The sequence below is a fragment of the Canis aureus genome, chromosome 1 (genome assembly GCF_053574225.1).
Source record: "Canis aureus isolate CA01 chromosome 1, VMU_Caureus_v.1.0, whole genome shotgun sequence".
In the NCBI taxonomy this organism is placed as follows: Eukaryota; Metazoa; Chordata; class Mammalia; order Carnivora; family Canidae; genus Canis; species Canis aureus.
In genome coordinates this window covers 41,020,748-41,040,686 of record NC_135611.1, presented here as the reverse complement: position 1 = coordinate 41,040,686, position 19,939 = coordinate 41,020,748, and the positions used below count along the sequence as shown (strand labels likewise).

Here is a 19,939-nt window from a genome sequence, read left to right as displayed (position 1 = left end):
CATGGCATATAAAGTTGCCAACTTCATACCAATTTTCCTACTATTGTCATTTACCAAGATAATGAAAACACAATATATTATATGCTTATATTTACAGAATAAAGAAAATTTTTACTGATTAAATTCTTTTTTATTAAATTCTTATATTTACTTAAAATGTTTTAGTAATTTTAGATCTCCAGTGTGTGAATTTTTAAATTTTAATTAGTTAAAAGTCAAAAGCTACAAAAGGATCCACAGTGAAGTCTCTGCCCCACCCATCTCCAACCTTCCCAATCCCCCAAAATTTCACTCCCTAAAGGCAATCCATGTTGTCAGATTTCTTGTGATTCCTTTCAAACATATCCATTCTATGTATATATAAGCAAAATACGTATCTGTTTTTTTCATTTATCTTGAAGAACCTTTCTTATCAATACTTATATAGCCTGTTCATTCTTTTTTATGGCTGAGAAGTATATTCTTATATGTATATTATAGTAACAAAAATCTACTCCCTCCCAAAATCCCTAATGAGGGATATTTAAGTCCGTTCCAATCTTCTATAACAAGAGATGAAATCATCTTAAAAGGTATATGTGTAGAATAATATAATAATGTTTATAGAAATCTTATAGAGTAGGGCACCCGAGTGACTCAGTCAGTTAATCAACTGACTCTTGATTTTGGCTCAGGTCCTGATCTCACCGATCGTGAGATCAAGCCCCACATCTGGCTCCATGCTCAGCAGAAGTCTGCTTAGATTTTCTCTACCTCTGCCCTTTCCCTTACTCGTGAGTGCTCACTCTCTCTCTTTCTCTCTTTCAAATAAATAAATTCTTCAAAAAAATCCTATAAAGTATATTTATAGGATCAATTCTGAGAAGTAGGGCAGCCCCAGTGGCACAGCGGTTTGGCACCACCTGCAGCCTGGGGTGTGATCCTGGAGACCCGGGATCGAGTCCCACATCGGGCTCCCTGCATGGAGCCTGCTTATCCCTCTGCCTGTGTCTCTGCCTCTCTCTCTCTCTCTCTCTCTCTCTCTCTCTGTGTGTGTCTATGAATAAATAAATAAAATCTTTAAAAAAAATTCTGAGAAGTAGAATTGAGGGGGTCAAAGGATATATATTTTTATGTTTCAGTATATATAAATTATTAATCAAATAAAATCGTCTTGGATACACTTTGGACCAAACCAAGAAATAAAGCCTTTTCTATTCCATCCTCTTTATAAACGTACATTTCAGTGCTTTTCTAAAATAGGCAGTTAGAACTAATAAATATTATCTCAAAAGGTGTCCTTAAATGTCTGCTATGTTCATTATTAAAAATCATCAGAGGGCGCCTGGGTGGCTCAATCAGTTAAGTGTCCAACTCCAGGTTTTGGCTCAGGGTCATGATCTCATGGGTCATGGGACAGAGCCCCACATGGGGCTCTACACTCAGCATGGAATCTGTTTGTCCCTCTCCGCAATTCTCTCTCAAGAACAAATAAATAAAATATTCTTAAAAAAGAAAAAAGAAATTTAAGCATCTGAAATAGGGAATTTTCAAAATGGAGGTACACTGGAAACTCCCTATTTATTCATTCACTTATTTTAAAGATTGTATTTATTTATTTATTTACTAGAGATACAGAGAGAGAAGCAGGCTCCTTCCAGGGAACCTGATGCAGGACTTTATCCCAGGACCTCTGGATCACAACCTGAGCCAAAGGCAGGTGGGTCAACCACTGAGCCACCCAGTCTCCCGTGGAAACTCCCTATTTAGAAGACAAATTTAGATGACCAAAGCCAGAATATTAGTTACATTGAGGGTAGAGTCTAAGAAACTGCCATTAAGAGAGGCTGCTAGGACGTAGGAAATGTTCTGATCTTCATCTAGGTGGTGGTTACATATATACATATGTGAACATTCATTAAGCTATACACCTAAGATCTGTATGTCTTACTGTGTGTATAATAACTTAAAATGTTATTAAGCAGCACCTGGGTGGAGCAGTCAGTTAAGCATCCAACTCTTGGATTCAGCTCAGGTCATGACCTGGGATAGAGCCCTATGTCAGGCTCTACACTCAGCATGGAGTCTGCTTGTCCTTCTCCTTCTGTTCCTCCCCCTGCCTCTCTCTCTTTTTCAAATGGATAAGTAAAATCTTTTTTAAAAAAATTATTGAAAAGATTATTTATTCCAATCACTAAAAGTAAATGATCAGACATCATGCTCCCCGATATGATGGAACAGAAAGAACCATTAGGCAGTGTTCTTGAAAAGGGAGGTAGAAGGGATTAAGTTAAATACCACAGGAAACAATTAACCAAGTTTAGAATATGGGAAATTCTACAGGACAAATGAACAGGTTTTGTTGTTGTTTTTTAAGACTGATTTATTTATTTGAGAGAGGGAAAAGGAGGGAGAATAGAGGAGAGGGGGAGACAGAAAGAAAAACTTAAGCAAACTCTGCATTGAGTGTGGAGCCCAACATAGGGTTCAAACTCATGACTCTGAGATTAGGACCTGAGCTGAAACCAAGAGTCAGCCACTCACTGCAGTGTCTGGACCTTGTTTGGATCTTATTTAAGCAAATCAACCATAAAAGTTTTTTGAAACACCTAGTACAGTCTGAGCATGAATTATGTTTAAGATAATAACATACTAAGGAACACCATTAGGTATGATATAGTATTGCCATGTTTTTAAAGTCATTAGATTTATATTTAAATATTTAGGGGTGAATAATATTATGCTTGAGATTTGTTTTTAAATAGTTCAGCAAGAGAGAGACAAAGATAAAAACAAGATTAACGAATTGTGGGTAATTATTAAAGGTGATGATGGCTACATGAGGGTTCATTTTATTATTCTATTTGTATATGTGGTGTTGGATACTTTCCATATAAAAAAGTTAAAAAGTTAAGACTACTATGCCACAACTAATTTAAGAAGGGAAAAAGGCCTTTAATAGATACAACTACACACAATCCTAAGATTTTCAAACAGTATTCCAGAGAGTCATTAAGGTTCCACAAAAGCCCTTTAGGGATAACACAAAGATGTAAACTGAGGGATGGGTGTGTTTTAGGAAAAGAGTAAGAGAGAACTAACTTTAACTATTTTTCATATAGATTGCTCTACAAGAGAGGCTCTTGTCTAAAGAGTGAAAAACAAAACAAAACAAAACAAAACAAAACAAGAGTGAAAAACACTAGTGCTATGAAAAAGAGTCCTGGATTAAGCATCAAAAGTAGCTTTCATCAGACTTTTAATCAGTTATGAGGTTTAGAATTAATAAGATAACAAGTATTAGACTGGAAAAATAGGGAATTAATCAAAGAAACAAAATAACTCCTGCAATATCTGGCTTTCCTGATTCAGAAATCAAAGGACCTTGGACTTCTTTAATCTATAGGCAGTACTGTACCATCTTAATCCCAAAAAACCCTTATGGATATTTTTTTCAGTACTAAGTTTGTATAAGATTTTTTTTTTAAGGGGAGTATCACTGAGCCATTATTAAAGCCTCATTCGATTTAAAATGTCAAGGCTTTCAATCACAATTATTAGATTCTTTTAATGCTTTTATCACCCTACCTATTATTTTCTGGATAACACGTTTATCTCTAAATCCCAAAACTACGTTTTTTAAATGTTCTTTTTTATAATTATGAAAAATTTTAAATCCACAAATACATTGAATACCCTTTTTTCCTTATATACAGTCACCAACTTGATATATTGTGCCAGCTGTTTTATCAAACCATCTGAAAATAGGCTGTGGACATCACGATACTTCACTCCAAAATACTTCAGCATGAATCTGCCAAAAAACTAGGACATTTCCCTTTGCAACCACATCACCATTAATACACTCAAGAAAATCATCAATTCAGTGTACCATACTCAAATTTCAACTAATATATGTACCATACTCAAATTTCAACTGTCCCCAAAATGTCCTTTAAAACTGTTCAAGGTTTATGCATTGCATTTGTCAATATAAAATATTCTCCCCTCAATTCTCCTGTACCTACCACTTCTCTGTTCTTTAAAACACAGACTCCTTTAGGGAGTCCTGTCTAGCTGTCCCACATAATACCCTATATTCTAGATGTGTGAATTTCCTCATGATTAGATTCAGATCAAAGACGTAGCAAGAACAGCACCTAAGGCTTGCTATGCACCTCCCACTGCATCACATCAGGAAGCACATAATGTTGGGTCACCTCATCCCTGGACCTGCCAAGCTCAACCATTCAGCTAAATATGGTAACAACTTAGATTACTCTTATCTTAAAGGCATAATTTTCTCTTTGTAATTAATAAATCCTATACTACATGAACATTTTTATGCCCCAACAACCTTCCTCTAAATTGTTCTAGATTGATGATTTCTGCCCAATTCAATCATATTGATGATTTTTAAATAGTGATTTTTTTAAAGGTTCTATTATTCCCTCCATATGTATTAATTGGCATTCTTCTGTTTTTCATTTTTTCCCTGTCTTGCCTTTTTAAAAAAATCTCTACGAATTCATGAATTTTTGTTTCTCAATTCACAGTGTTACAATCCATTATCTTCATTACCTATCATTTTTCAATTCTCAAATTATCTCCAATTTGGCCTCTGGTAGTCTCTTCAAACCTGCTCCTATGTCCTTCCAACATCACCCCATCAAGCTCTGAGTACTTCCTCACCTTCCAAAATTTGGTCACTTCTCCAAGGGGAGTAGAAATGATATTTAGGATTCAATATCTATATGCTAAATGTGCTCAGGGTCCTCAAGATGCCATTTTAACAGATTACTTTTAATCTCTTGCCGAAAGCATATATCACATTTTCAATTAAGACTTTGGAAAATATTCCAGGGTTGTAGATACTTCCAAGCAGTCTGTGACTTATTTTTTTATTTTTTATTTTTTTAAGATTTTATTTATTCATGAGAAACACCAAGAGAGAGAGAGAGAGAGAGAGAGAGAGAAGAGAGAGAATGGCAGAGACACAGGCAGAGAGAGAGGCAGGCTCCATGCAGGGAGCCGGACGCGGGACTCGATCCCAGGACTCCAGGATCATGTCCTGGGCCGAAGGCAGGTGCTCAACCTCTGAGCCACCCAGGGATCCTCCAAGTCTGTGATTTAAAAGTTCATTACACAGATGTCATTTCTCTTTGCTCCTCACTTTCTGTTTCTTTTAATACTTCTAAGATGAAAAAAAAATACTTCTAATATCTATACAATAAATGAGGCAAAAATCACAAATGTTTGTTCATATAATTAATACTATTTTATTCTATTCACATTCTGGTTCAGCAAGCATCAAAGGATTATTACTGTTTGTACATACCCACATACGTATAGATAGATGTACTGTGTGACTATATATATACACATAAATACACACATTTTCCTTATTAAGAGACACAAATAAGGATACATAAGTAATTAAAATACATTCTTTTATAAGAAAATTCTAATACAAGCTATGACATGGAAGAACCCTGAGGATGTGACACTAAGTGAGATACACTAGTCATAAAAAACAATACGGCGTGATTCCACTTATAGGGTATCTAGAGTAATCAAATTCATAGAGACAGTGGAATAGTGGTCACCTGGGGCTGGGGAAAGCAAGGAATGGGAAATTATTGTTGAATGGGTAGAGAGTTTTAGTTCTGCAAGACGATAAGAGTTCTGGAGATTGGTTACACAACAATATCAATGTTTTTAACACTATTAAGCAATACACTTAAAAAACAGTTGAGAGGGCACCGGGGGTGCTCAGTGGTTGAACATCTGCCTTTGGCTCAGGTCCTGATCCCAGGATCCTGGGATCGAGTCCCGCATCAGGCTCCTCAGAGAGAGCCTGCTTCTCCCTCTGCCTATGCTTCTGCCCCTCTCTCTGTGTCTCTCATGAATAAATAAATAAAATCTTAAAAAAAAAAAAAGGTTGAGATGATAACTTTTGTGTTATATCCCTTATACCACAATAAGAACTGTTTTAAATGCATCCTTTTCAACAATTAAAAGACAATCCAAATAAGAAATGAAAAGAGATATGAATAAACACTTCTCCAAAGAAGATACACAAATGGTCAATAAGCACTTGAAAGGATGCTTAACATCATAACCACTAGAGCAATGCAAATCAAAACCACAATACTACTTCACAGCTATTAGGATGGATAAAATAAACCATACAATAACAATTGTTGACAAGAAAGTAGAGAAACTGGAGTCCCCATTTGTACCTTGCTGGTGGGAATGTAAAACAGTGTAGCCATTTGGAAAAAAGTTTGGCAGTTCCTTAGAATGCTAAATATAGAATCACTGTATGATCTACCAATCCCACTCCTAAGAATTGAAAATACATGCATACACAAAAACCTGTACATTAATGTTCAGAGTAGCATTTTTCACAGTAGCTTGAAAGTGGGAACAACTTAATGTTCATCAACTGACAAGCAAAGTGTGGTATATCTACACAATGGAATATCATTCACTATAAAAAGAAATGAATTAGAGATACATCCTACAACAGAAACTTTGGAGATATTGCAAAGTATAAAAAGCCATTGGCAAAATGCCATAACTTTGTATTATTCCATTTATGCAAAATGTCCAAAAGAGACATAGAAACAAAAAGCACATTAGTGGTCACCAGGACCTAGGCAGAGGAGAAATGGGAATTCACTGCTAATGGGTAACAGCGTTCTTTTTGATGTGAGAAAAATGTTCTGAAATTGGACAGTGGTGCTGTTTGCACAATTCTAAATAGACTAAAACCTATGGAATTATAGACTTTAACAAGATGAATTTTATAGTATGTGAATTATTTTTTTTTTTAAATTTTTATTTATTTATGATAGTCACACAGGGAGAGAGAGAGAGAGAGGCAGAGACACAGGCAGAGGGAGAAGCAGGCTCCATGCACCGGGAGCCCGACATGGGATTCGATCCCGGGTCTCCAGGATCGCGCCCTGGGCCAAAGGCAGGCGCCAAACCGCTGCGCCACCCAGGGATCCCTAGTATGTGAATTATAATAGCTTACTAAATTGGTTATTTCTTTTTGTTGAAAAATGCATCCTTTGCCACAGAGCTACTGCCATGTTTTGTTTAGCAGCGAACTAAATATTCAGCACCAAGCTTCAGGCGGGAAAAATGGCATACAGTATTTTCTTTAATAGCTGAAGATTCACCCCTCCAGTCAACTTCCCAAACATGTGGGGTACCAATTCTCCAAACTAACTTTTAGAATTAATGTTTCTATATAAATCTTTTATTTCAAGTAGTAGTTCAAACTGCTTGCAGGAATCTTAAGATTACAATTTTTATAATCATTTCTTTGAATAGTTAACCTATTTAAAAAAACATTCCTAGGGCACCTGGGTAGCTCAGTTGGTTGAGCCTCTGACTCTTGATTTTGGCTCAGGTCATAATCTCAAGGTTCTGGGGAACCCTGCATTGGGTTCCCTCAATCAAAGGGGAATCTACTTGGGGATTCTCTCTCTCCCTCTGCCCCTCCCCCTGCTTGTGCACACGCACACTCTTTCTCTAAGATAAGTAAATAAATCCTAAAACACACACACACACGCACACACACACATTCCTATCCCATGGTTAAAAAACACAAAAAAGTGAGGGATGCCTGAGTGGCTCAACTGGTTAAGAGTCTTCTCCTTTGGCTCAGGTCATGATCCCAGGGTACTGAGATTGAGCCCCGAGTCAGGCTCCATGCTCAGAGGGGAGGCTGCTTCTCCCTCTCCCTCTGTCTGCTGCTTCTCCTGCCTGTGCTCTCTCTCTGTCCAATAAATAAAATCTTTGGGGCACCTGGGTGGCTCAGTCAGTTGAGTATCTGCCTTCCACTCAGGTCATGATCTCAGGGTCCTGGGATCAAGCCCCGCATCAGGCTCCCTGCTCAGTGTGGAGTTTGCCTCTTTCCCTCCCCCTGCTTATGCATTCGCACTCTCTCTCTCCCTGGCTCATCTCTCTCTCGCTCGCTCATTTTTTCTCTCAAATAAATAAAACTTTATAAAAAAAATCTTTAAGAAAAAACACAAAACAGAAAAACAGTAACAATAACCACCACCACCACCAAAGAAGGGGGCACCTAGCTGGCTCAGCTGGAGAAGCGTGCAACTGTTGATCTTGGGGTTGGGCATATAAGCCCCACCTTGGATATAGAGATTATTTAAATAAATAAATAAACTTTAAAAAAAAAAAAAGAAAACAGAAAAATTGCTAACGTGTAGAGGGTACAAAGTGAAAAGCAGATCTCGCTTTCACTCTCATCCCTCCAATCATCTAATTGTGACCTGAGAAGAAATCATTTTTAGGGCAGCCCACCCGGGTGGCTCAGTGGTTTAGTGCCTGCCTTCAGCCCAGGGTATGATCCTGGAGACCCAGGATCGAGTCCCACGTCCAGCTCCCTCCATGGAGCCTGCTTCTCCCTCTGCCTGTGTCTCTGCCTCTCTCTCTCTCCGTGTGTCTCTCATGAATAAATAAATAAAATCTTAAAAAAAAAAAAAAGAAAAAATAATTTTTAGTTTTCATGCCTATTAAGAAGACATGTGTGTTTGTATATGTGCACATTTGATTTACTATTCTGTATTCTACATTTATACTTAATGTTTCCTGAACATCTTGCCATGTTGGTACTTACAGATATTCCTCACTTAACAGCTACAGTATTTCACTGTATGGATGTACTATAACTATTAACCATCTACTATTAGTTGCCTATATCAGTGTTGTTTTTTGTTTTCTATTATAAATAATGTGGCAATGAACATCTAGTCATTTTGTACCTTAAAAAAAAGCACAGGATAAATATCTTGAAACAAAACAGAAGAGTGTAAGATATATTGATTTCACATTTTATAGATTTGTCAAACTGTCTTCCAACACTCTAACAATTTACTCTCTCAACAAAAAGTATGTGACTGTTTCCCCCTCTCCAATACAAAGTATTAAATTTTTTAATCTCTGACAATCTGATAGGTGAATAATGGTACTTCACTACAATGCTAATGTGTAATTTACTAAGTATATAAATATTAATGTAAATGACATTTTTTTAAATTTGTTTAAATGTTAACATCATCTGTATTTCTTTTTCTATGAACTATCATTCTTGTACTTTACCTATATTCTTTTGGGTTTCCCAGTCTTTCACGCTTCTTAATTTATAAAATGCACACCAATACTTATATATGAAAATTAACCCTAGGTTGTTACATGTATTACAAATACTTTCCTCAGTTTTTCTTCTTTTAATTTTGCTTACAACATTTTTTTCTCCGCAGAATTCCTAAATTCTTATGTTGCAAAATATACCATGGTTTTAATGGCTTGACTTTTGTCACATTTTAAAAAGTCATTTCTAGGGGCACCTGGATGGTGCCCTAGTTGGTTAAGCATCTGACTCTTGATTTCAGCTTAGCTCATGATCTCAGAGGTCATCAGATCCAGCCCCACATTGGGCTCCACACTCAGCAGAGAGTCTGGCTCTCTTTCTCTCTCTATGCCCCCGCAGCCTCTCCCCCAGCTCATACTCTCTTACTAAAATAAATAAATCTTTAAAATATAAATAAAAATAAATTTTAAAAGTGTAATTTCTATTTAATGTTTACAAATATTTTTCCTATATTTTCATCGTATAATTACCAGTTCATCATAATATACATGTTAATTTATCTTTTTTTTTAAGATTTTATTTATTTATTCATGACAGACACAGAGAGTGAGAGAAAGAGAGGCAAAGACCTAGGCAGAGACCTAGGCAGAAGGAGAAGCAGGTTCCATGCAGGAAGTCCGATGTGAGACTCGATCCTGGGACTTCAGGATCACACCCTGAGCCAAAGGCAGATGCTCAACCGCTGAGCCACCCAGGTGTTCATGAATTTATCTTAATATAAAGAAGGCTTTCTCTTTAAATGAGAGCTTCTCCAATCCCAAATACTTTCAGAGAATGAGAAAGCTATTGTTCTTCTCCCCAAAAACTAACAGAGTACTCATTCAAATAACTGACATTTAAAACCCAAGAAAATTCCCAACAGATTAAAAGTGCTAGATAACTTAAAATAGGTTCTTTTCAAAGGTACAGAACTTCATAGCTGCTATACTTGACCAGACCCTAATGAATTTTCCAAATAAGTTAAGAAATAATATTCAATTTGAGATTTCTACAATATATCCATTATATTATTTAAAATATTCTCTTCCTTTTTTTTTTTAAAGATTTTATTTATTTATTCATGAGCGACACTGAGAGAGAGAGAGAGAGAGAGAGAGAGAAAGGCAGATACATAGGCAGAGGGAGAAGCAGGTTCCATGCAGGGAGCTCAATGTGGGACTCGATCCTGGGACTCCAGGATCATGCCCTGGGCTGAAGGCAGCCACTAAACCACTGAGCCACCCAGGTGTCCCAAATATTCTCTTCCTTAATTTTTCATCACTAAATAACCTTTTATATCCAATTTTTATGCGACTAGATACTAACGACAACCAACAAAAACTTTAATGACTATTTCTACCAAGAAGACTTTCCTCTATATGTATATTAAGAACAAGAGGTTCATTACCCATCTACATAACTCATAGATGATAAAACTGATCCAATTAAAAGTTTAACTTTTTAAACGTTTTTTACTGAAGAAAACAATCTTAAAGGAAAAATGTGATCCACTCATACCCAAAGGACCAAAGTTAACTTACCATGTGTGGAGCACTGATTGTTGCTTGGAAACCTGCAAAAGAAGAAGAAAACTACTGACATACTCAGCTGCAAAAACATACCAGACACTCCATGTAACTCCTTTTCTAACATCTACAAATTCTGTTTCATAGTAATATTTTTTTTATTTTTATGATCTCAAGGAAATAAAACTTTTATTTTGCATTTTAGAGTACTGTCAAGAAGCTTAGTTAAAATGAGAAAATACAATCCTGCCAAAGCCTAATGTGCTCATCTAGTATAACACTCCCACTATTTCTGAAAATTTCTTCTCCCATAGAGTTAGCTAAGAAAGTGAGAATGTCAAGAAGTTGAGTTGGTAAGTTTATGACTTGATTTCTCTCTCTGGGTTTGTTTTTTTTAAGATTTTTATTTATTTATTCATGAGAGACACAGAGAGAGAGAGAAAGGCAGAGACACAGGGAGAGGGAGAAGCAGGCTCCTCAAGGGTAGCCTGATGTGGGACTTGATCCTGGAACTCCGGGACCATGCCCTGAACCGAACGCAGATGCTCGACCACTAAGCAACACAGGTATCCTTCTCTCAGGGTTTATAAAAAGAAAATAAACTTCCACATATAATAAATATGCAAAATCTTTGAAAATTAAATTGCTTCATATTTCTGGCAACTTACTGAGCAACTGGCAAACAAAGCAGCTTAAGAGGGATCCCTGGGTGGCGCAGCTGTTTGGCGCCTGCCTTTGGCCCAGGGCGCGATCCTGGAGACCCGGGATCGAATCCCACATCAGGCTCCCGGTGCATGGAGCCTGCTTCTCCCTCTGCCTATGTCTCTGTGCCCCTCTCTCTCTCTCTGTGACTATCATAAATAAATAAAAATTAAAAAAAAAAAAAAAAAAAAAAGCAGCTTAAGAGACTAATAAACGACCTCAATTTACTCTGTATACTATCACCTGGTGGTAATTTACAATCTTTTCTTAGTTTTTAGCTTTCAGGTTTTTTCTTCCAGTGCTGCTTTCTCAAAACTTATTTACCTGCTTCTGCATCTGAAGCAATTTTCACTGAGCGGTGGTAGCAGGTGCCTTCGGGGTTCAGAAGCTCCCCAGGATCTTCTTTGCTGACTGTCATAGTGCTTCAAAAGAAGAAAGTATGGCAGCTGGCTGACTGAATCCTGAGGCCCTTCTAAGCCTCAAAGGCGCCCACTGCCAAGGCTCAGCAGTTCAGCAAAACCTGCTTCAGGAGAAGGAGTTAAATATCGAATTTTCTAAAACCAAGCACAAACCTAAAAATTCAGCGCAAGTAAAGCAGAGAAGTCAGTAACCACTTAATTACATTTACTTCCTTTAATATTGATTTATAAAACTAATATTAATGTGAAAAACAGCTTTAGTCAACATTAAGGCCCTAAAGAAAACTTAGCACTCAGCTTAAACTTAAATTTTCATTAAAAGTATGTCTTAAAGAAAATGTTTAGGGATCCCTGGGTGGCGCAGTGGTTTGGCGCCTGCCTTTGGCCCAGGGCGCGATCCTGGAGACCCAGGATCAAATCCCACATCAGGCTCCCGGTGCATGGAGCCTGCTTCTCCCTCTGCCTATGCCTCTGCCTCTCTCTCTCTCTCTCTCTCTGTGACTATCATAAATAAATAAAAATAAAAAAATAAAAAAAAAGAAAATGTTTAAAATATTCTCTCTATATATTACATGCAGTTTGAAAAAATAGAAAAGGTACTTCATACATAACATCATTTTATTGAAATGGCTATGTTTGGGATTATGACATTTAACTGAGGCATAAAATTTCAAACTAGCAAGGTAGTAATAGATAAATATCTGTGTTCCAATCTATTTTTACTTAACAAAAATTATACAGTAAATGAGTAAAAATGTGGCATTTTCAGAAATCCAGAGCTTACCTATTGATTGTGGAGAATCCATATAAGGGTTACATTTTGCATAGTGGGAACGGTCTGTAGCCAGCATTACTTCAAATACTTTATCTGTTTTGATGATTCCATTTTCTGAAATGAATGAGGCAAAAATTTTAAGCTAGGAGTGAGATGATTAGATGTACTTTAGAATAATTATTATGCCTGTACTGCAGAGACTGGACTGGAAGAGAGCAAGACTGGAAGTTGCTGCAATTGCCCAGGTAAACACAGCCTGGTCTTCAGTGATGACATTAAGGAGGAAGAAATGTAGAAGGATTTGAGTTTTATTTCCTAGGTAATATATACCTAACTAGCTCTGGGTAATGGCTGAGATGCTGATATCAGACACTGATTTGTGAAATCCTGGAGAAGGCTCAGAGTTAAGGAGGAGAAGCATAACTTATTCAGTTAGTGACTATAAACCATACAAGTAGAAATTTGCAGAGCCAGTCTACTGAACACATAGATCTGGGGCTCAGGAAAGAGATCTAAGACAGTGATACAGACTTCTAGACATGTAGATGGGAAGTGAAGCAATGGAAGTGAACTCAAAAGGCCAGGGAAGATACACAGAGACGAAAAACAAAAGTGAACACTGACGAGATGTGCAAAGGAAGTGGAACCTTAAAAGATTATGACAAAAAGCAGCCACAAGGGTAGATGAAAATAGATAAACCGTTACAAAGCCCAAGTGAAAAGAAATTTTTCAAGAAGGAAAGTAAGGTCAATAAGGATTATATTTGGCTCCCCCAATAAACTATAAGTTCTTTGATATTAAATAGAAGACTTTAAACTTGAATAACCCTCTTGGTACCATGCACAGTTATTATTCAGTAAAGCCCTTATTAGTTCACTCAGTATGTTTACTGACTGTCTAAAACACACCAGACACAATGACACATGCTGAGAATCATACAGATAATTTTACAATTTAAATGGGTGAATTATATAGTATAAAAGTATACTTTAGCAAAGTTTTTTTAAAAGATATTATTTATTTATTCATGAGAAACAGAGAGAAAGAGAGGCAGAGACACAGGCAGGAGGGCGAAGCAGGTTCCATGCAGGGAGCCCGACGTCTCCAGGATCACACCCTGGGCTGAAGGCAGTGCTAAACTGCTGAGCCACGCAGGCTGCCCAGTAAAGCTGTTTTTTAAAAAAATTCAATGAGGGCACCTGGGTGGCTCAGTTGGTTAAGTGTCCAGCTCTTGGTTTTGGCTCAGGTTGTGATCTTGGGGTCCTAAGACCAAGCCCTATGTTGGGTCCCACAATCAGTGTGGAGTCTGCTTGTCCCTCTCCCTCTGCTCCTCCACTTGCTCGCTCAATCTCTCTCTCTCGTAAATAAATTAAAAATCTTAAAAAAATTTAATGAGACTAGGAGTGGCAATCATGAGAGGCTCTGATTCTGGAGGAGAATCAAAAGAAAATAGGGAAAGGATGACGCCTTTTGGTGCAGCAATGAAGGGAAAAGATAATTAAGGATCTGGCAGAAACAAAAGAGCAAGAAGATGTGCCGACCTCTCCCCTTTTCCCAGCACTAATATCAACACATCACCATCCTTTAAAGAAACTGCAAGTCACTATACTGAAAAAAGGTGCTCTGGAACTGTGTCCACAAAATGTCTAAAAACAGGAAAAAGAAAAAAGCCCAACTCCATTCAAAGATATTATAAAAAGAAAACAAAATGCACATCAAAACATTTCAGCTGAGGGGCACCTGGGTGGCTCAGCAGATTGAGCATCCAACTCTTGGTTTTGGCTCAGGTCATGGTCTCTGGGCCATGAGATTGAGCTCCCACTCGTGCTCCAAGCTTATCATGGAGTCCACTTGAGATTTTTTCTCCCTCGCTCTCCCTCCCCTTCTGCTCCTCCACTCTACTTCTGCTCATAAGCTCTCTCTAAAATAAATAAATAGGGGATCCCTGGGTGGCTCAGCAGTTTAGCGCTTGCCTTTGGCCCAGGGCGCAATCCTGGAGTCCCGGGATCGAGTCCCGCGTCGGGCTCCCGGCATGGAGCCTGCTTCTCCCTCTTCCTGTGTCTCTGCCTCTCTCTCTCTCTCTCTCTCTCTCTCTCTCTGTGTGTGTGTGTCTATCATCAATCAATCTTTTAAAAATCAAATAAATAAATAAAATATTTTAAAAAAATCAACAAGGACACCTGGGTGGCTCAGCGGTTGAGCATCTGTCTTTGGCTCAGGGAGTGATCCCGGGGTTCCAGGATCAAGTCCCACATTGGGCTTCCTGAATGAAGCCTGCTTCTCCCTCTGCCTGTGTGTCTGCCTCTCTCTCTCTCTGTCTTTGATGAATAAACATATCTTTAAAAAAGGGGGGGGGCTGGGTGGCTCAGTTGGTTAAGCATGTGACTGGCTCAGGTTGTGATCCTAGGGCCCTGGGATTGAGCCCTGTGTCAGATTCCACACTCAGTGGGGTGTCTTATTCTCCATCTCCCTCTGCCACTTCCCCTACTCATGCTCTCTCTCTCTCTCTCTCTCTCTCAAATAAATAAATAAGGAGCGCCTGGATGGCTCAGTCGGTTAAGTATTTGCCTTTAGCTCATGTCATCATCCCAGCTCAGGTCATATATCCCAGGGTCCTGAGATGGAGCCTTGCATCTGCCTCCCTGTTCAGTGGGGAGCCTGCTTCTCCCTCTCCTACTCCCCCTGCTTGTGCTCTCATGCACTCTCTCTTTTGTCAAATAAAGAAAATCTTAAAGAATAAATAAAATCTTTAAAAAATTTTTTAAACATTTCAGCTGATTAAATGGAAACAATAATTTTAAAACTATATTCTAAGGACACCTGGGTGGCTCACTGGTTGAGCGTCTGCCTTTGGCTCAGGGTGTGGTCCTGGAGTCCTAGGATCAAGTCCCACACTGGGCTCCCTTCATGGAGACTGCCTCTCCCTCTGCCTATGTCTCTGCCTCTCTCTCTCTGTGTCTCTCATGAATAAATAAAATCTTTAAAAAAATAAAATAAAATAAAAAATAAAACTATATTTCCAAGAAAACTGCAGGCAGTATGTAAAACTATCACCAGGAAAAAAATCAAGCTCATGACATTTACTAATAAAACTATCAGACTTTCGGGGCACCTGATGGCTCAGTTGGTTAAGCATCCAACTCTTGATTTCAACCCAGGTCATGATCTCAGGGTACTAAGATGGAGCTCCACTGCACTTGGCATGGAGCCTGCTTAAGATTCTCTCTCCTCCTCCCTCTGCCCTTCCTCTTCCCCCACCCACCCCAAGCCCAAGTCCAAGGTATACTCTCTCTAAAACAAATGACAACAACAACAAAAACTTTTTCAGACTTTAAAGGCATAGAAAAAAACCTCAGAGCCTCAAGGCAAAAAAATTCGAATTACCTAAGAAGAGTTAAAAAAAAAAAAAAAATTAGGCAACCATCAGATTTCCTAAGAGCAAAATTCAAAGCAAAGCAAGAATGAAGCAACATTTTCAAGAAAATTCAAAAAAAGAAAGTGCAAGGGTGCCTGTCTGGCTTGGTTGGTTAAGCATCTGACTCTTGGTTTTGGCTCAGGTCATGATCTCAGGATCCTGGGATCAAGGCCTAGAATAGGTCTGACGCTCAGTGGGGGGTCTGCTTGAGATTCCCTCTCTCTGTCTGCCTGACCCCTCTGCATACTCATTCTGAAAGAAAAGAAAAAAAAAAAAAAAGAAAAGAAAAGAAGAGAGGAGAAGAGAGGAGAAGAGAGAAGAGAGGAGAAGAGAAGAAAAAAGAGAAAGGAAAGAGAAAGAAAGAAAGAAAGAAAGAAAGAAAGAAAGAAAGAAAGAAAGAAAGAAAGAAGAGAGAGAGAGAAAGATAGATCAACAATTAAAAGAAGCAAACTACTGAGACATCTGGTTGGCTTGGTACACAGAGCATGCAACTCTTGATCTCAGGGTCATGAGTTTAAGCCCAACATTGGGCATAGAGCTTACTAAAAGAAAAAAAATTAAAACTTAACAACAATAAAAAAAAGAAAAAACAAACTACCAATACATTCAACAACATGGATAAATCTCAAAAGTACTAATCTCAGTAAAAGAAGCCACATAAGGAGACTATATACTATATGGTTCCATTTATATCAAATTCTAGAAAAGTCAAAACCATAATGGCAGAAGGCTGATCTATGACTGCTAGAGATAAAAAGAGTAGATTAGTTGCAAAAGGGCACAAGGAAAAAGAACTGTATTAGAGATTAGCAAGCTTACATAAAAGTCCAAATAGTAAATATTTCAGGCTTTGCAGGCCAAAAACTCTCTGTTGAAACAACCCACCTCTATCAAAGTAGTATGGGAACAACCACAAACAATATCAAAAAAGGCTGTGTTAACATAAATCTTTATTTCTAAAAGCAGACAATAAGGATGCCTGGGAGGTTCAACAGGTCACTGAATTGGTGGCTCAACGTCCTGGGATTGGGCCCCACATTGGGCTTCATGCTCGGTCAGGAGTCTGCTTCAGGATTCTCTCTCTCCCTCTGCCCCTCCCCTGGCCTGCCCACACATGTGTGCTCTTTCTCTAAAATAAATAAATACCTTTATCAATAAATACAGACAAAAGAACAGATTGGCTTAAAGGCTGTAGTTTGCTGACCCCTGTTCTATATCATTAGTGTTGGTTACACAACTGTACTTGTCAAATTTTTCAAATTAGTTTTTTTTTTTTTTTTTTTTTAAGAGAAAGAGAATGTGCAACAGAATGGGAGAAACTTAAGCAGGCTCCAGGCCCAGCAACCGTGAGTTCATGACCTGAGCTGAAATCAAGAGTCAGACACTTAACTGACTGAGTCACCCAGGTGCTCCCTAAATGGTTTTTAAAAGCATGTCACTATTTATTAATAAGCTGTACACATCAAGGCTCAGAATCAAGCTCTATTAGGCCATTACTGGGTGGTTTCCAAAATTTTCAACACAAGATGCTTTTTATTTTTGCCCCCAATTCTGCATTTTGAAAGATGCCTAAAATAAGCTACATTTACTAAGTTAACTTATTTTGCCATTTTTTTAAAGTTTTTTTTTTTTAAGATTTTATTTATTTACTCATGAGAGACACAGAGAGAGCGAGAGGGACAGAGACACAGGCAGAGGGAGAAGCAGGCTCCATGCAAGGAGCCCGATGTGGGACTCGATCCTGGATCTCCAGGATCATACCCCAGGCTGCAGGCGGCGCTAAACCGCTGCGCCACCGGGGCTGCCCTTATTTTGCCATTTTTGGTAATTTGACATATACAACTGCCAGCTCCCTGAAATATTTTTATTGAACAGCAAAATAATTTAATGTTTTAGTTCTCATATATAGCCTAATTACAAGTAAGTGTATGATTATCCTTAGTCTTTCTGAAATAGTGAACAGCTTTAGAACCACCCACACCCAATCTTCTTGCACTCTAGGGACCAAGGGCCTTAATTAAATTAAATAATTATAATAACGGCTAATGGTGGTCCAAATATGCAACTGATCAAGGGCCTTAATTAAATTAAATAATTATAATAACGGCTAATGGTGGTCCAAATATGCAATTGATCCAAAGGAGAAGTTAGTAGGATTCAAAAAGGAAAATGCAATAGAATTCAAACCATAAGCCAAATAATAAAAAACTTGAAAAGATTAGAACCATGTAAAGGTGTCTGTTTCTCTCAACTGGAAGGATGGGGAAGGGTGCAGAAAAAAAATGCTGTAAGAATCATGATTTATGACACGATTTCAAGCAACTGATTGAATGGAAAAACAAGGAAAAATATCTGACAATTCCTCTACAATAGTGGAGGGATCTACGATATTAGAAACAGAAAGCAGGGAATAAACTTACAGCTGACTACATAACCCAGCCAAATGCTGACATGGCCATACCATCGATAACTATTGATTTTCAGCACTTAAAAAATCAATAAAATCTGAACTTATTTACTGCTCAGAACAAAATGCAAATTATCAACTTTGACAACGTAAAAGAGCCACCAATAAGTTGGAAAATCAGAGGGAGAACTCCTAGTATCTTTTCTTTCAGAGTAGAAGGGTTACCAGAGGTAGTGTTAGTTTATAAATTATGGAACAAGAAACTGAGGTTAAAGTATATTACTTAAGGTAACCACAAAAAAGGAAGCAAAAAAGTATAACCATATGGGGGAAGGGTGGGTGTGCAGGGTGTACATACTAATCCATCTCGGCAGAAGGTTAACAGAAAATGTCTAAAGCTGATAAAACAAGTAATGACTATTTAACCACATGATTTAAAGACATGAAGATAATCACCAGAAGAACCAAAAAATGTAGTTAATCAGGCTCCCTGCATGGAGCCTGCTTCTCCCTCTGCCAGTGTCTCTGCCTCTCTCCCCCCCTCTCTGTCTCTCTCAAGAATAAATAAATAAAATCTTTATTAAAAAAATAGTTAAAAGTGGTTCCCTCTACGCAATGAGTCTAGAGGTGGAGAGGAATGGAGCCAAACAATTATTTTTTTTCAATAGAGGCCTTTCTGTATGATTTTATCTTTTAATCATGTCCATATATTACTTGACTAAAAATTAATCTTGGGGCACCTGGGTGGCTCAGTTGGTTAAAGTGTCCAACTCTTGATCTCCATTCAGGTCTTGATCTTGGGGTGGTTAGTTCAAGCCCCATGTTGGGTTCCACGCTGGGTGTGGAGCCTACTTAGAAAACAGATGAATGAATGAATGAATGAATGGTTTTTTAAAAAATAAAAATTAATCCTAATTCTCCTAACCTTGTAATCACAAACAGTATGATTTATATAGATATATACACAATACACACACACACAGACCCCTCCAATTAGCACGATGTAAGATGTGGCAGGGGACTCCTTTTCCTTCACAGTGGTAGAATTTTAACTGGGTGCATTACTTAGCCTCTCTGTAGTTATGTGTAGTCTTACAATAAAGTTCTTGTCAATGGAACATACACAGAAATTTGTATGCAATTTCCAGATCATCCCCTTAGAAAGGAATGGAGGTTTTTCTCTTTTCCCATTCTTCTCCCCACTGGCTAGAATATGGAAATGATGGAGGTAAACTATCTTCAACCTTTCAGATGAGGGGAAGACTTTAGGAAGCACAAGAGAGATGGAACCCAGGTCCTCAACACTGTGGAACCACACTATTAGCTCTGAATTGCTTATACTTGGGTTGTTACAGGAGATAGAAACTGATTTTGTTTAAGCCATTGTTATTTTGGTCTTTGTTATAGCAGCTGAACAGGTACCCTAATGCACACAGTATCTGAAGAGGAAAACAAGATCAGTCTGAAGAATAGGATTAGAGTTGGAGCATGGGAATAGGCTGTATAATACCCTAAAGAGGCCTAAAAGCTAAGCAAGAGGTGTTTACAT

At 38.0% G+C, this 19,939-nt stretch overlaps 1 protein-coding gene across 7 annotated transcripts in view; it reads right to left on the bottom strand.

Moving 5' to 3' along the window:
- Positions 1–19,939, bottom strand: part of PCMT1 (protein-L-isoaspartate (D-aspartate) O-methyltransferase) — a 45,910-nt gene that overhangs the window by 18,087 nt on the left and 7,884 nt on the right. For 3 of the 7 annotated variants that reach the window (XM_077896558.1, XM_077896572.1, XM_077896583.1), the window contains exons 2-4: positions 19,131–19,238; positions 12,577–12,681; positions 10,687–10,718 (exon numbers count right to left, since the gene is read on the bottom strand). In XM_077896558.1, the coding sequence (XP_077752684.1) occupies positions 10,687–10,718; positions 12,577–12,681; positions 19,131–19,238 (245 nt within the window). The remainder of the gene's footprint in view (positions 1–10,686; positions 10,719–12,576; positions 12,682–19,130; positions 19,239–19,939) is intronic. The other 4 variants (XM_077896569.1, XM_077896603.1, XM_077896594.1 and 1 more) reach the window with 2 other exon arrangements.